Source organism: Nanorana parkeri, unplaced genomic scaffold (genome assembly GCF_000935625.1).
Source record: "Nanorana parkeri isolate BGI_ZX_2015 unplaced genomic scaffold, ASM93562v1 scaffold737, whole genome shotgun sequence".
NCBI lineage: Eukaryota > Metazoa > Chordata > Amphibia > Anura > Dicroglossidae > Nanorana > Nanorana parkeri.
In genome coordinates, this window is record NW_017307005.1 from 314,518 (window position 1) to 332,703 (window position 18,186).

General features: G+C 45.3%; 1 protein-coding gene across 1 annotated transcript in view; it reads right to left on the minus strand.

Annotated features, from left to right (window-relative positions):
* Positions 1-9,461, minus strand: part of KIF16B (kinesin family member 16B) — a 264,485-nt gene extending 255,024 nt beyond the window's left edge. Inside the window, exon 1 of the mRNA XM_018564217.1 lies at positions 9,259-9,461. Coding sequence (XP_018419719.1) covers positions 9,259-9,305 — 47 coding nt within the window. The 5' untranslated portion in view covers positions 9,306-9,461. The remainder of the gene's footprint in view (positions 1-9,258) is intronic.
* Between the last annotated feature and the right edge of the window lie 8,725 nt (positions 9,462-18,186).

Below are 18,186 nucleotides of genomic sequence, written 5' to 3' on the forward strand. Positions count from 1 at the left end.
AGAGTACAACAAATCACAGCAATAGTACATTATAGCTGGCGGTATTCGGCATTGCACCACTGTATAATGTATTATTGCTGGTATTTGTTGTACTCCTCTATAGCTGGTGGTATTCTGCATTGCGCTGTGGTATTCCTTGATTTGTAGTCCTCTATACAGCGCAATGTGGAATACCAGCAGCTATATAGGAATACAACAAATCCTAGTGTATAATGTATTGCTGGGATTTGTATTCCTCTATAGCTGATGGTACATTGCGCTGTATAATATATAATATATATATAACCTCCTTACTTCTTTTCCCCGCGTCCCTGTGCCGATCGTGGATTTGGGCGGGCGGTGAGCGTGAGGCAGGGAGGAGGTGCGGTGTGTGGATGCGGGCGGGTCTGGCAGAGGCAAACATGAGGTGGGGAGGAGGAGGTGAGGCGTGCAGCATGTGGAGCCGTGAACAGGGCCAACCAATCGGAAGCCGATTAATCGATGATTGAAAAAGTTGACAACTTTTTCAATCATCGATTATGTCGATTAGTTGTTACAGCCCTAGTTCAGTCACCTTACAAGCTGCCACGGAGATACCTTTGCATGCGCGCTCCTGGCTGCCAATACACAGGATTCTCTAGCATGCATTCGAACAGATAGTCCCATCCCAAGCCCCTCCCCTTTTTCTCCTCCAAGTGAGTGACTGACAGCAGCTTTCCATACCTGAAATCAATGCCTTGGGACCCAGAGCCACAGAATTGAACCAAAAAGAATGTAAGTGTTGACTGAGGAATGTTTAAAGTATTATTAAATGCTCAATCTTTTTTTTTTTCAATAATAAATCCAGATCAAACAAATATGCATTGCCCATTAAAGTATTTCTTTAGATTTCTGCCCGAGTACTTACAGTCATCGTATTCCTTAACAGCACCAACTCTCTCAGCTCTGGCTCCCTGAACATCCTGCTGAGTACAAGATCACCAAGGACAGCATACTTTTCACCAACTGTCCATCTGCTAGCTTGGAGAAGCTTACTAGCACACACAAGGGTGGCTCCATGAGACCGTGCAAGGGAAAAGAGCCACTCTGGGGGCCGGTTCACACCATCTGTGCTCGGGCTGCGCTGGCCGTTTATTTTCCAGTGCAATCTGAACGCAAGGCAAAGCAATCTGCCTTGTCATAGATGGGCTTGGTTCACACCATTGCTTTCCAGCGGTGTGCATTTAAAAAAAGTATGGCATATAGGTTTTGTTTTTTTTTGGGGGGGGGGGGGGGGGGGGTTTTTTGTTTTTTTAAGCGCACCGCAGTGAGCCCATAGAACTGGATGAAATGTCCCTTGGTACATTTCGTAAGTTCTAAAAAGAAAGGTAGCTCGATCAAGCGCATCGGCACTGTCCAGGGACTTAGACACCAGCAGCCGTGCAGTTGAGCACAGCTGCTAGTGTGAACCTACCAAAAACAATGGGCAGCATCCATTGTAAGTGATTTCATCAGCATATGAAATAGAATAAAAGCCTTGTGACTTTAATATCACTTTAATTGTCTTTTTAGAATGCATATATTTAGAAAAAAGTGGATGGTTTAGTACTACTTTCATTTTTAATGCTGCGCCTCTCAATTTATTTCTTCCTATAGTTTAAGGTCCACATTCTTTGCAAGCTACTCTGTTTACCTTATAGGTCATTTCCACCTGAACAAAAAATTAATAAAATGCACACATATTCAAAAAAGAAATGTATTATTTTTTTGCATTAAATGCCAACAAAGCATTGCAACCAGAATCAGTGGATTCTCCCTCCCATCCCGTTCTGTTACTGACATTTAGTAACAGGGATATGAGGAAATGTCAATGAACTACAAGTGCAGTGGCAGACGGGAATTGTAACTTCCTCATTCACAGAACCTGTCAAAGGATCAGTGATTAGATGATGCAGCTGCCACGCACAGCCGCGCCTGTGGGCCATTGGGTGACCACTAATGATGTAACTTGCATTTTCGCACAGGAGTTGCATCCACCCCGGCACCAGGGCCATTCATGGCATCTTAGAGATGCTGTGAATGAGCGGAATGTGTACACTGCATGGTATGTGTGCCTTATAGTGTAAAAAGAAAAATTTGCTGCCAAAAAACCCTGCCTCCCAGGATTTTTTTTACTTTAAATTCTACATAATGCAATCGACATAACACTCTTGTTCTTTTTCAGTGCTTGTAGGCAGGACTGCAGCATTTTTCAGACGATTCTTTGCAGTCTCAGAGTATTGCACAGCATGAGAACATGCTGGAATTCACCGAGTGAGCAGAACAGCCAAAAGTACAAGGTGAATGCCCAGACGGTTCCCTCAGCTGGCACACTCTGTCCAGTGAGTAAACTGAATCCAGTCACCATGTTTGACTAGGAAGGCTTTACCAAATTGGCGTAGATGTTGCTTCTAAAAGCACATAGAAAACTCTTGCCATCATGTTAGGCCTCATGCATGCCCCTGGAGATTGCCATGTCAAGAAACTGCAAATTTTTGCGGCAGGAAACCCAGGTGTATCTGTATAGATGTGGCCACTGTGCCCATTCAGGGAATGACGAGCCGACAGCAGCTGAATCGGTTTGTGGCTGTCCACATGTAATCCTACATGGAACAATTACCTATGGATCAGAAGGGATGCTTGTCCTGGATACAAAGAGGGGCAATGATCTCTTCTGATCCACAGGTAACGGTTCCATGTAGAATTAGTTGAAGACAGCCATGGCCACTGTCACCATGTCATTAACTTGAACAGGCACAGTGGCCACTTCTATACGGACACACCTGGGTTACCTGCCGCAAAAATCCAGAGATTATTTCCACAGCAATGCTCAGTCACAGCCTCGAATGTTGTGTGCATGAAGCCTGACTAGGTAGCATTATGTCAAATGAAGTTAATTATTTGCATGAGGAAATGGTCTCATACATGGCTGAAGACAGAATCAGTCAGCCATGAACATGTAACATTCACAGGATGTATTTGACTTTAACTTGAACACGCAATATACAGCTGTTGCTTATAGTGGGCCTGAACATAAAAAAGTGAACATTTGCCATGTAAAGCTGGCCACACACCTATAGATTTTCTGCAGATTTTCTGTGGTCAGATGGGAAAAGTGCAACAGATTCCTCCATCTACACTAAACTATTTGGATGGAGGAATCTCCCACTGGGCCAAGCTTCAGTATCTTGCTAGTCGGCCCCGCTGGCTCTCAAAATACCTGCCTCCAATCAGACTGTTCAAGTATTTTGAGAGCCAGAGAGCCCGACTAGCAAGATACTGTAGCTTGGCCCAGTGGGAGATTCCTCCATTCACACAGTTTAGCGTAGATGGAGGAATCTATTGCACTTTTCCCATCTGACCATAGAAAATCTATAGGTGTATGGTCAGCTTTATCAGGAATATCTGAAAATGGTAATTGTGTCCAAGCAGTACCCTGAGAAATCTCCCATTTGCCTGAATTTCTCCTGAAAAATAGCAGTGTACGCCCTGGTATGTGACTGTGCCACCGCACTTCTATTATATAGGTGTATACCTGCAGTTTGAGACCTCAGGTACTGCTGACTCTGACTGCAAGTCTCAGGAGATTTGGTGATGTCACTAATGTGTTGTTCAATGATTTCCTTGCTAGAGAGGAAGCTGTATCTGAGGATCTGCAATGAAGAGATTGCTTTGCTTTTGTATCATTCATTCTCTGGACATGTGCTTCCGCCACCTCTCCTGCTGCTACACCAGTCCTCAGGACACCAATTTTTCAATAGACTTTTGTTAACGGAGCCGGGCCGAAAACTGTTGGGTTAACAGTGAAGGAAGCCAATCAGCTGCAGTTACTGTTTGCATACTCGGACAGCAATGGGTGCAATAGTCCAGCAGGTGAAAATCCCCCAAGCATTTAGTGTGAATGGTGAAAGCGAGTAATGGTTCTCGTTCAGGCCACTTCCTCCTGTATTATAACAGTGCATCTGTGGACATTTTTATCAGAAAATATATAGCTGGCCAAAGTACAAGTAGCATCCAACGTTTTATACCTATGATCTGCTTTAGGACCATATCACAGTAGACAAGGTTTGTTATTTTCTGCTGAAAATTTCTGAGCTGGATACAGGGATTCCACTCTGAGGTACAATGCTGGTGTATAAAACTACAAATCCCTGTGCGTAATTTCAGCTAGGGATGCACCGATATCGTTTTTTCTGTATCTAGTACCGATATTTTGCTTTCGGTACTCGCCGATACCGAGGACCGATACTGGTGCTTCTGCTGGCATGGAGCAGGCTTCCCAAGCAATCAGGAAGCCGGTCGGCATTGTTTGGCCGGCTTGATTATGATTGGCCGGGAAACCGGCTTCCCGGCCAATCAGGAAGCCAAGCGGCGAGTAATGACCCGGCATCAGGTACAGAAGCACTGATATCCATGCTGTTCGGCCCGCTCGATGCCGATTGGCCGGGAAGACGGCTTCCCAGCCTATCAGCAAGGAGCCGGCTTCCTGGCCAATCAGGAAGCTGGGAGGCAGGTAATTACTCGCCACCCGGCTTCCTGAGTGCCCAGGAAGCCGGCTCCATGTTCCCCTATGGCACTGCCGTGAAGGGGAAATTTTCCTCTGACCAGAAGTTCCAGTATCGGAATATTTGAGCGAGTACTCGTAATACTCAGTATCAGCACAGATAGTAGTATCGGTGCATTCCTAAATGTGTGTTGTTGTTTTTTCTTTACATGTGGATAGGGCTGCAACAACTAATCGACATAATCGATGATTGAAAAAGTTGTCAACTTTTTCAATCATCGATTAATCGGCTTTTGATTGGCTGGCCCTGTTCACGGCTCCACACACGCTGCATGCCACACCTCCTCCCCACCTCACGCTCGCCGCTGCCAGACCTGCCCGCATCCATGCTCCACACACCGCACCCCCTCCCTGCCTCACGCTCGCCGCTGCCAGACCTGCCCGCATCCACGCTCCACACACCGCACCCCCTCCCTGCCTCACGCTCACCGCGCGCCGAAATCCACGATCGGCACAGGGACGCGGGAAGAAGAAGTAAGGAGGAGCAGGTGTGGGGGGGATGACACCTGACAATAGACAGGCCCGATCTCAGAAACAAGTTGCTGGAAGACTGATCAGGTAAGTCTGCACTTTCCCACACATGGTGCTCTATAATGTATTGCTGGGATTTGTATTTCTCTATAGCTGATGGTACATTGTGCTGTATATTATACAGAGCAATGTACCATCAGCTATAGAGGAATACATATCCCAGCAATACATTATACACTGTATATTGCACGCCACACTTTATTTCCTTTTTTACTTCCCCGCTCCAAGCTTGCTCCTGTGATGGACTGCAATCTCAATACAAACTAGTAGTCCCATCACTGGAGCCATTTTTTAAAATGTATTTTATTTTTTATCCGATTAATCGAACTTAATAAATCGGCTAACTAATCGATTTTGAAAATAATCGTTAGCTGCAGCTCTACATGTGGAAGAAGGTTATGCCCCCTGTCAGTCTTACTGCTATCCAGAGATACATTAGAGAGATTTCCCCTCACTTTCTGTTTTGGGAACAACCTTTTATCAAACAGGAAGAGAGGGGAAATCTGCAAAAGGGAAACACACAAAAAGCTGAATGGGGTTCTAGCATTCCCTTACTTATATAAAGTATTTTCTTCTGTCTGTGTTGCGGTTAGAGATTTCCTCTCACTTCCTGTCTATGGGGACAACCTTTTTACTAGACAGGAACTATGACTATGGAAATTTCTCCAGAGGCGCCTCTGACCCTAGTAAACCCTAACAAGATTCCTAATCCTTTCCCACTCTATCCAAAATTAAATCAAATTCCAATGCGCCTTGGCTCCATGTAGTCTGGGGCAAATATTTAGTAGTGGAAAGAGAGCGCTGGGCATGTTAAGTGATGTGAATATGTCATATGTCAATATGCCATGCACCAACTACACAGTTAGCTGATGTGTAGTTGGTGTATGGTCAACAGTGGCACCCTATAAATGTGAAGCCAGCACTCCTTAAACACTATGTAGTAAAAGCAGATGTGTTAGTAGCATATATTGCAGCAAGACGCGGAAGCCACTCTGTCCCATCAAAGCCCATTCTGTATAGTGCAATGTTCGATGCACGGCAGAACATAACGCACATATTGTGCATTGTGGTGTAATGCATTGCTTACAAGGGGTCATGTCCCTTTTTCATATGTTGGAATGTATTGCCAGCCTATTCATAATCTGCTGTAACACATGGAATGCCCAAGTGTGAATGGGCCCTAAAAGCTTGCTGTACACATTGCTCTTCAAACTAGTGTTACATGTTGGCTCCAGTGTCTGTTAAACCAGTTTACAACTCTCAGCTGTTATTTGTTTTCCCTTTTGTGTACACATTATCCTGGGGACATTCCTCAATAGACACAGACCGCAGAATGGAACTTCAGTTATCCCAATACCTCCCACCAATATACACGGGTTTATGATCAGCGCTCCGTTCCATTAGGCACAAGCACTATACAGGTAGTGAATAGTGATGTGCGTGAGCTAGGCGAGAATCCAGTTTGCTAGAGTTCGCCTCGCAAAACGGTCAGCGACACCCCCCCCTCTCAGCCCAATCAGTAGTGGTCAGGGCATTCTCCGCTCCTTTGTTACGTGTAGCTGTGGAGTGGGAAATGCCCTGGCACCAATTGATTTGGCTGGGGGAGGAATGTGTCGCTGACAGTTTTGCACACACTAGTGCTCCCACCAAACCCACGCACATCACTAATGAACCGGGTTCTGCATGGACAATGGACAGAAAACAAGAGGGAACTCCCCATATATTTTCTAAATAACTAATTTTACCACCAAAACACAAGATTGAGATTGACCCTGAGATTTTTGTGCTGTGATCACTTGTATACCATACAGAGTCTGATTGTCAAATGACAGTGTGGTCCGTTTCTACAAACTGGGCCAAAGAAAAAACAGGGCTGTTTCCAATAGCAACCATCTTTGTGTCATAATGTCTGTTCTTCGCTGGGAAAATGAAACTAAAACTGTTACTGGTTGCTATGGGAAGAGACTAACTGATCCATATTTATCCCCTATATACCCCTAACATATACCTACCTCTACTTCCCTCCGTTCAGTCCCGGGATCTTAAGAATGAAGCTGAGAGGTATGGGAGCTGAAGGCCTGGTACGGGGGAACATGTGACTCACTCTATAGGACAGTGCTGGGCCAATCAGCATAGTCACATGTGGCTGTTTTTGCCTAGAGCAGAGGTAGCAGAGGCCCTCCAGCTGTGGTGCAACTACAAATCCATTGAGGCATTGCCAAACTCTGACCACGGGCATGACTTCCAGAGACAGCTGCATGATGGGTTTTGTAGTTTTGAACGCAGCTGGAGGGCCAGAGTCTGCCAACCTCTGGCCTAAAGGATGATGAATAATTAATGTCCTTACATTATTCCTCGTTCTGTGGCAGCTGGCGCTCTCCGACGTCCTGGATTGTAGGTGAGCCCTCGGCGACCGCAAGTACAATACAGGAACGTAGTTCCGCATTGTACGGGATGACCAATAGAGAGCTGAGACCAGTCAGGCAGTGAAGAGGAGCGCTTTGGGGGGACCGGTCTTACAGCACGCAGGAAGCCTGGAGGAGTGAGGAATAATGTCAGTATATAATCTCATACATCATCCTCCGGGGGAAACAAGCAGTGTGGAGGGGGACCTGCCGCAAGAGGAAGGGGTTTTACCCCAGAGTCCAGCTTTAAGGGGCAAATCCATCTGAATCTACCCATACATGGAACAATACACTCAATAAAAGAACAGTAAATGGCCGATTTGATGACTTCACCCTCACCTTCCCTCTTGCACAGTTGTACCGGCTCCTCTCCTGGACTGAAATTACTTGCTCTGATTTCACTGTACACTGCGATCCTCTCACAATGTGCATTGGAAGCTGCAGCAATAAGATAGAGCCCGCCTCATTTCCTGGCTGGAAGACGTCCAGCAACATATAGCTCTTTACTCCCCAACATGACTGTCTCTTGCCTGCCTCGTTCAGTCATTTGATTTCAGTTTTACCAATTATGGAAGCTCAGCATCACATGTGGACGTTACTTAAAGCTGGTCATACATCTATAGATTATCTGCAGATTTTCTACGGTCAGATGGAAAAAGTGCAACAGATTCCTCCATCTACGCTAAACTGTGTGGATGGAGGAATCTCCCACTGGGCCAAGCTTCAGTATCTTGCTAGTCGTCCCGAATGACTCTCAAAGTACCTGAACAATGCCTGCATCCAATCAGACTGTTCAGGTATTTTGAGAGCCAGCGGGGCCGACTAGCAAGATACTGAGGCTTGGCCCAGTGGGAGATTCCTCCATCCACACAGTTTAGCTCAGATGGAGGAATCTGTTGCACTTTTTCCATGTGACCATAGAAAATCTGCAGATAAGTTATAGGTGTATGGCCAGCTTTAGACTGTCTGCATGCAAATGCATCCAACCTTGGAACACACACTCCTCCAGATGAACATCCCCCATCAAGGGATTTTGATTTGCTTAACTCCTCCACTGCTTGTATCAAGGCTGAGAGCTTTTGAAAGAAGCACAGAGGCAGGGTCCTGTGATGTTTTCAGGATGTTTCATGTAAACCACCCTGCTGACCCCTCCCACCAGCCTTGAGCTGCCTGCATTACCATTCAATTATTACTACTACTATAATACGGAAGACATTACAATCACAACACAATTCAAGAGAAGATGGTAAGGAGGGCCTTGCCCCTGAGGGCTTACAATCTAACAGATCTAAATAATGATTTAAAAGAATAAAAAAAAAAAAGAAGAAGAAGACGACGTTGAAAAGACCTGTTGCCCCGTTCTATATCATTACATGTATAGACAGCAAATAAACAGACATTTCAGTACTGGGTAGATATTGAAGAGCTGAATGCCCTGAAGGATTCTCCAGCAGTGAGATCCCTGAACCCGGGTTCCAAGGTGCCCCAACTTCCTTGGTCCTACATGCACTGCTGGATGCAGGGAACAGGCAATGCCATGGCCGGTGACGCAGAGTTGGCCCATTGGGCATATAGACCTCAATAAGCTACTAGCGGGTAAGGTGCCATCCTCTGTGTTTCACCCATAATTAAAAAATACATTATAAGTGGGCACACCCCTAATAATTACATATCTGATACTTACAGCAAACCATCATTATATAGAAATCACACACAAACCACAATTACTTTTTACCTCCAGCACACCAGTGGACTTCTTACCTGCGGTTCATCGGCCGGACTCGCACTGCCACCTTGACAGACGCCATGTCTCATGCCTGTAATGGGGATGGCACTCACAAGCACCGAAATCTTCCGAAAGTGAAAGAACTCCCGGAAGGAGAACCCACTTGGATCTGTTACCTGGGCATCTAATGGGAAGAGATCTCCTGGGTACACCCCTAATAATCCTCAAGTCCCCCAGTCCAGTGACCGAGTTCTATACTAAATGCCTCCAGCCAGCAGAGTGAGTGCCAGGGGAACCACTGTCACAAGTTCAGCATGTTTCACTGTAACAGGCTCTCCTGGTGTTATTGCAGACACAGGCAATAACAAGGGGACAGGTGGAGATTTGTAGAGTCACAGGCTAATTTGGGCTGGCCAGCTGTCAGATGGGGCTTGCTGCCTAATGATCTCCCTTATTGACATCTAATTCAGAAAGGGAGGAAGAGTGCTGCCCGAGGCCCCTCCTCTACACCTCACTACAGTGTCATCATTTCAATCAGCTGCCCTCTTTCACCATGTGACACCATGTACCTCGCGGGGCATGCTGGGAGGAGTTGTAGTTTCTCCATGCGGAGAAATGCCAGAGGGTGATGAACGGCCGGACTACGAGTCCTAGGGTGCACAGCGCCCTGGCACTGTTTATGGTCAATGGTCACGTGGCCGTGTGAGTGCTGGGTGGCAGAGGAAATAGGCGAAGGAGCGGTGTACAGAGCATGGAGTGTGCGGCGTGATATGTTTACATGTGTGTGTCAGCAAGTTAAGACTGATGCAAATACGTGTGAAGTTCTCAGTCAGAGCATTGTTTGTGTAATTTCTGCTCAGTGACATGAATTACATAGAAGAAGTGGGGAGTTTGCACATGAAGTGCTGCTACTCATAAAGGGGACGTTTAAAGCCAATGTTATGTTAAAAAAAAGTTCCCCTTACACCTGACGGTTAAATGGTTAAAAGTTCCCCTTAAGGTCCCCATACACCTTGCGATAATCGCGGGAAATCCCGCGATCGTACGATTATCGTAAGGTGTGTGGAAGCCATGCGACCTCTACTACTATAAGGTTGCACAACTTTAAACTTACAAACATGTTTGAAAACCCGCCGAGCATCGTACGATGTTCGGCGGGTGTGTAGTATGTTCGTAAGATAAAAGCCGGACGGGCCGGTGTGCGCAAGCGCACACTGCCCGTTCGGCATTGCGGTCATCGGAAGCCCGCCCCTCAGGGGGGCGCGGCTTGTGATCATCGCAAGTACGATCTGCCTGTCCAAGATAGGCAGATCGTACATTTTTTTAAGTACCTTACAACCATCGCAAGACAAAAGTCTTGTGCCCAGCCTTACACCCTGCAAGGATTAAAATCTTGGTAATGTCTAGGACGGCCACCATTTACTTACCTGATCCCCGATTCTGCTGCCTACAAGACCGGCGCCCTCGGCTTCTTTATAGTGGTCAGATGCCCACTGATGTCATCACACCTAATGAAGGGTCCATAGCCCTTATTGACATGGGCATGTATAATGCAGGGCCCGTAGCCCTTCATTATATGATAAAACCTGAGGGAGAGTCCATGAGTCAGAGGGGAGAGAGGTAAGCACTGGGGCAGCGGAGATTAGGTAAGTATAAGAATGTGCTCCAATAGCTTATTGTTGGTTTCTGCAGCCGAGCAGGAGCGGAAGTGATGCAATTAGCGTTGCTTCTGGTCCCATTCAGCGGGGAGGCGATCATCGAACAGACGGCAATTTCTAGCTTGTGTGACACAATTGTCACTGGTGTGTTGTCTCGAATAACAAATGCGCTCATGTGACTTGGTCCTAAGGGATATTTTAGCTGTAAGCAGCTGTGCTTAGTGACCTGCTGGTTTTTTGATAGCGATATATTTTAGCGTTACCTGTATGCGTTAAAGCTGAACCCCAGGCAGGTGTAAAATATACAAATTATTGCAACTCTGTAGCTATTAAAACACCATTAAATTTCTTTTGGTTTTTTTAGTGCCTGAATTTGACCTGATATAAGGCTCCTGCAGTCCACTGTATGGCAGACCACAGCCTGGGAGAAGAAGAAGCAGCACAAGGAACCAATCAGTCGTGCTGCAGTGCTCATTTGCTACCAAGAAACATGCTGAAAAGGGAAGAAGGCAGAGTGACAGAGAGATGAACTTGTCAGTCTCCTGCTTCTCCTTTCACTCATTAGTCACAGGCTGGGGGAGGGACAAGACCTGTAATTGTTCCTTAACTGCAGCAGAGAAAAATCTGGTCTCCTGCCTTGACAGACTAGGCGGTGCGGCAAAGCTGTGTAAAACTCAAAGCTGAGACACATACAAAGCATTTAGCAGGTAAAACAACATTATTATATGTATTTTATCGATATATTTATGTTTGCCTGGAGTTCAGCTTTAACCTCCCTGGCGGTATTCCCGAGTGTAGCTCGTGGTTACTTTTCCATACCATAAACCAGGGCTCAAAATTTCCACGCGCCCCCTCGCAATTGGCGAGTGAAAATTGCGTGGGGGCGAGTGGAAATCCAGGGGGGGGACTTCCGCCGATTCGGCAGCGCCGATCGCTGTCTATTTCCTCCACCCGCTTCTTGGAGTGGCACCGCAGCCTCCGACGGCCGGGCCGCTTCTCCCTCGGCCCTGGCCACGCCTCCTCGTACACCCGGCAGTTCGCTTTCAGGCCCCATTAGCGGCGCGCTGCCGGGTGTGCGAGGAGACGTGGCCAGGGCCGAGGGAGAAGCGGCCCGGCCGTCGGAGGCTGCGGAACTCTTAAGGCCTGGCTAGTAGCTCAGGACTTGAAATTTTGAGTCCTGCCATAAGCGGTAACCCCGAGATACACTCGGGAAAGCCGCATAGTATTTACTTACCTTGTCTCTCGAGCCGCACTGTGTTCTGCAGCCGATGCCGGCTTCCATCTTCCGGGTTCCGTCGCTTGCGAGCATACGCGTCGCAGGGGGGACGAAAAAAAAATAGAGCGAAAAATGACATGAAAAAAAATAAAAATCTGCATGATTAGCTGCATGAAGCTAGCTAAATGTTTGCAAATGCTTGCTCTTTAGACTAGACATGTAAAGGTCAAAGTAAGTATAAAAAAGCTGTAAGAGAGGTTTGACCTGCACCACTGCTTCTCTGCTGGCTGCTATGTCTCTTCTTTGTCTGGTTTTGATGTAGCAGCCGGCAGATCAAACCACAGTGTGCAGCGAAGGACCCAGCATCCGATAAACCAAAAAGTGTGTCAGATGCTGAAAATTCTTCAGTCAATGTGGCTCTTGAAGAAAGCAAATATCTGAGGCAGGACGGGAAAGTATAACACCTCTTTCTTTTTTCATTTTAGCAACAGAGTCACTTTAATCTTTTTGCTGCCAGGCCCTGTACAGCAGCCGCAGGTTATTTGTGCAATTTTCACTTCTATTTTTTTAGACATTGTAAAATACCCACAAACCACATATTTTTAGAAAGCACGTTGCCACTAAAATAAAAAATAAATAAATTAAAAAGACGGTACTACTAATTATTTAGATCCTGTGATAGTTGCACAAATGTTTGTAAAAACAATATTTTTAAATAAAAATACACTAAAATCAATATTTGTACACAAATGCAATATAACTTCCAAAATTCCTGGATTCACACAGCGATTGCGCGTTTGGGCTGTGCTGGTCGATTATTCCAGCGTAGCCCCAACGCTAGACAAGGCAATTTGTCTTGCTCACGTGCACTACTTTTTTTAGCGCAACAGGAATGCGACGCGGTACAACCGTATCGCACCACGCTGTGCCCATAGAACTAAATGAAATACCACTGGTGACATTTCAATAAAGTTTTAACAACAAAAAAAAGTAAATAGTGCAATGCGCCAAGACTGCCACGTCAACACGTTTCTGGCAACGCACACTGCAGCGGCCGTGCGTTGTAGTGCAGATGCTGGCGTGAATCGGCCCTGAATCTAACATACAAAACTGTATCAATTTGCCAAATAACAAATATTTGTACATTTAAAATTGTGCCTTTGTTAGAAACGGCAAAAATTGCAGGTAAATAAGCAACTTATGCTAAAAATCAGGAGGTTGGGTTCACACCAGGGATGCACCAATACTGATACTAGTATCGGTGACAATACCAAATATTTGGGCGAGTACTGGTACTTGCCCAAATGTAGAGCTGCAACAATTATTCGATTAAGTCGATTAAAATCGACGATGGAAAACGTTGCCAACGTTTTCCATCGTCGATTCATCGGCTAAAATTCAAATTTCCCGCTCGCCGCTCACGCACGCTGCTTACGCCCGCCGTTTACGCCACGCCTACGTCAGTTAAGCCGCTTGCACCTACGCTGTTGTCACGCGACGCCGCGCCCACGCTGAGGACATTGCGTCTGGCCCTCTCCTCCCGGTGAGCTTCCCAACTCGCCGCTGCCCGCCGCGATCGAACAACGCCGCTGCCCGCCGACAACACCGTCATTCAAGGTAAGTCGAGATCCGCCGGGAGCTTTTAAATGTTTCCTGTGTGTTGTTTTTTATTTTTAAACGGCACACTGCAGAACATTAGTAGCTATAGAAATTAATCAAACTCAATAATCGGCTAACTAATCGATTATGAAAATAATCGTTAGCTGCAGCCCTACCCAAATGCTCCCAATAGTTATCCCGATACCGGAACTTCCGGTATCAGGAAGCTGGGCGGCGAGTCATTACACACCGCCTGGCTTCCTGATTGGCCAGAAAGCCGGCTCCATGCTCTCTCGTCGCCAAGTGACAAGAGAGCATGGAGCTGGCTTCCTGATTGGCTGGGAAGCCGACTCCATGCTCTCTCGTCATTTGGTGACGAGGGAGCATTGAGCCAGGGTCCTGGCCAATCAGGATGCCGGTGGGCGTGTAATGAATCACCGCCCGGCTTCCTAATTAGTCGGGTAGCATTGAGCCAGCTTCCCGGCCAATCATGAAGCTGGGGGGCATGTAATTCAACCCCCGGCTTCCTGATTGGTCAGAAATCAGACTCCATGCTTCTTTGTCACCTGTTGACAAGGCAGCATGAAGCCGGCTTCCCGGCTAATCAGGAAGCCAGGTGGTGAGTCATTATACGCCGCCCGACTTCCTTAACCACTTCAAGACCAGGTGTTTAGACCCCCTTCCTGGCCAGGCCATTTTTCAGTATTCAGCGCTGCGGTACTTTGACTGACATTTATTCCGTCATGCAACGCTGTACTGAAATGAATTTTATACCATTTTTTGGGGACAGATAGAGCTTTCTTTTGGTGGTATTTAAACACCACTGAGGTTTTTATTTTTTACTATAATTAGGAAAAATGACAGAAATATTTACATTATGTTAGGAAACATTTATTATTACCCAGTTTTTTGGAAAATATAAAAGATCGGGTCACGTCGGGTAAATAGACACCAAACATGTCAAGCTTTAAAATTGCGCCCACCCGCGAAATCGCAGAAAACTACCATACCCAAAATTGGCCATAGGCGACGCTTTAAAAGCTTTTACCGCTCATCAGTTTAGTGTTATCAGTGATTGATGGCCCTAAACTTATTGCTCTCACTGCGACAGGGGGACCAATCGGCACACCATACATGCGATCCGCCGGCTCTACAGCCGGCGGATCGCTTTTATGGTAACAGGCATCGCTGCCGGTTTTTAGATACCGGCCATTTCCCGCTCGCGCGGGGGGCATGTCTGAGCGGACGTCTAAAGACGCCCGCTCAGATCTAGAGACCTCTCGGCCAGAGGTGGTTAATGGGACTTTTGGTATCGGCGAGTTCCTGTAAAAAAAATATCAGTTCTCGTACTTGATACAGAAAAACCAGTATCAGTGCATACCTAGTTCACACCTATGCATTGAGGAAAATGCCCAATTTGCAGTGCCGTGTGTGTGCTGTGTTCATGTGTGTCACAATAAAATTATACAGGTAAACATTTTATCACAATGCACCACTTTACAATACAGTGTCACAACATAATAACGTGCTCTGGTATGAATAGATCTTTGGTGTGTTGGTGCACTACAATGCATACACATGCATATCGCAAAGGGGGGAGGGGGTCCACTGGGGGATGAGGACCAGATGGCACATGGAGGTTCTTGCAGCAAAATGGTTAAACAATACCCTCGTGTTTAGTGCCATAGTGTTACACCATGTACAATATAAAATACAGTAGTTATGTTTTAGAGAACAGTAGAAAGACAAGCAATGTTAAGCAGAAATAAAAGCACAATGTGATCACAGTGAAATACATTGAACAAAGGCCTCATTCATTGACATGTCAAGCTGGATAACATATCACCTGGAAAAATACTTCCTAAAATCAGATCAGAGAAGAACCAATGCAAAGCATGGAATGTGAGGAAGTAGTTAGCAATCAGCCAAAACACTCATCAGCATAATCATGGAGGTTTTCTGGTATAAATCATAACACTATCAATGGACAAGGAACGTCTCACATCTCTTTCACCTCTTCCAGATTAGCAGAATAAAAAAACATAGTCATAACCCACCTGTCAGGGCAAAATTAAAGAGGTGGAAGAAATGGGAGCAATGCATCATAACATCAACTAACATACACTGATACTCCAAGAGCGCTATTATAGCAATAATATATCAAACTAATTGGATTATTTAGAGATGCAGAACAACAGTGATGCAAAAAAGTATCTATTGACAGCTCATTGATTTTCTTTTACTAATGTGAGGGCAGTTAAAGCCTGTTCACATAACTCATTGATCTTTGGCTAACCGAATTGACCTGTTAGACTTAGGATTATCTCAAACTAAATGTGTTTTTCTCCATATTTTGTAAAAAAAAAAAAAAAAAATGGCCACTCTGAGCCAATGCAACTAAAACAACTTTTCCTGCCATCACAATGCATTTAGGTAATGGACACACCCCTGCCACGTTCACAGTTATGCGGACCATTAGAAATGTATACGCCCAAAGATACTTCCTCTAGATTCAATGCTACCTGGCACTACTGGCTCGAATATACAACCACGGATTAATACCGGGCATATATGTCATCTTGAGCAATGCCAACTTTCTGGTACCCCTGACCCCTCTACCTCTCTGACTTTATCTATGCTCTACCTTGCCTTATCTCTACCCCTCTCTTTACCCCCGCCCCCTTTCCTTCAGCATTCAAGTATCTATCCCTCCCTCAGGTATTCAACACCTTCTCAGGGGTAGTGGTTATTTATGGTTCACTAAGTGGACGATATGATATCTAAGCCATTTACGGACCATTTAAAAGTTGGAGCTTTCCCCTGAGTGGATAGAAGTGCTCGACTCCTGAATTTGGGGATGTCTTGCTTACAGCTCAATGTTTTCATACCAATTTCCCTGTGCTGCCCTGAGACGTTATTAATATTACTGAATGCCTGTAATTTCCATGCTCTCCCCACATACGGTATGTCTGTTTATGATTTATATGTGTACTTTCCACCTCTACTGTATGTAACTGACATAACATGCTATGTCACAAAAATAAAATAATTCATTTAAAAAAAAGAAATGTATACGCCAAAGATGATTGGTTAAACCCAGTCTTTTTTTTCACCATTACTTTTCCTTTATACCGTTTTATTTTTTTTTCAAAAAGCAAGCAAGATAATTAAGAGATCAGAAGATGGTTTTAGTGCAAAAAAACACCTTTGGTAGTTATTTGAAACATTTTCAAAGATATCTGTACATCAGACCAAAAAGAGGGACAACTGAGAAGGAAAGAGAGACTTGGGGATTTGGTTCCAAGTGACAGATAGCTGGAAGGTATGATTTTTCATCATATCTAGTTTTTTTTTCTTCTTCCAATTATACATTTTTATTGAAAGAAGAGATAACAAATGACTCCAAGAAAATGGAAACACATAAAAGTCAAAATACAGCCAATGGTTGAGAGCAATCGTAGTCTAGCGAGCATATCATAAACAGATACATGGGGATGGACAACCGAATGCATGAATAAAAATGAGACCTATAGTGCATATATTGTGCAAATGAGAAAGGCAACATGGAACAAAAGGGTAGCAATGGCTATAAGGTCCAAATAATCCAGGGGCCCCTCGAAAACCCCTCCAGTTTTCTATATTTTAGAACCCCTTGCAAACAAGGGAGGAGAAAAGAAAAAGAAAGGAGAAACTAACAAAGCAAAGAAAGAAACAAAAAGGCAGGAGCAGGGACAAAAAAAACAAAAACCCTTGCCTTAAAGATAAGCATCATATTCTGAGGAATAACGGAAATCTATCCAATAAAACCAAGTACGTTGGAATTTGTCAGAGCGATCTTGGAGTTCAGCGGTAAGTTCTTCCATATATCCATCGTATCATTTATTCTAGCAAACCATTGACTGATCATGGGGGGGTAGATTGTTTCCATAAGATTGGGATAAAGGCCCTGGCAGCACTCAGGAGGTGGACATCATATGTAGTTTGATAGACAGTTGGGAGGTATGATTTTCCATCATATCTAGTTTGAGCTAAATCTTAGATTTCCTACTTGTTGGTTACACGCCGCTAATGCATTTCACCCATTTGGGCTTAAAAGAGAACTATGGGGTAACCGTTTTATCCCATAGTTCTCTTTAGGGTCAAGGGAGGACATTTACTAACCTCCTCCCCTGACCCAAAGCTTAGTATATAGCGGGCTATTGCTCTCTATATACTGAGAGTGCCACAGCCAGGACGGATCCTGACAATACTATCCCAGGTGGATGATTGACAGCGGGCTCTGCCTATCTAGAGGCAGAGCCAGCTGTGCCCACCTCTCCCCCATTTTTTCCTCCAGTCAGCGCTAAAGGATCGGAGAGGGTAGGGGGGAATCCCTGCAGGGAGCGGTGACTGACAGTCACTGCTCTCTGCAGGAATATGATGGGGAAGTGACGGTATGTTTTCACTCACATCCTGATCTATAGCGCCGACGTGTGACAGTTTCATTGTCA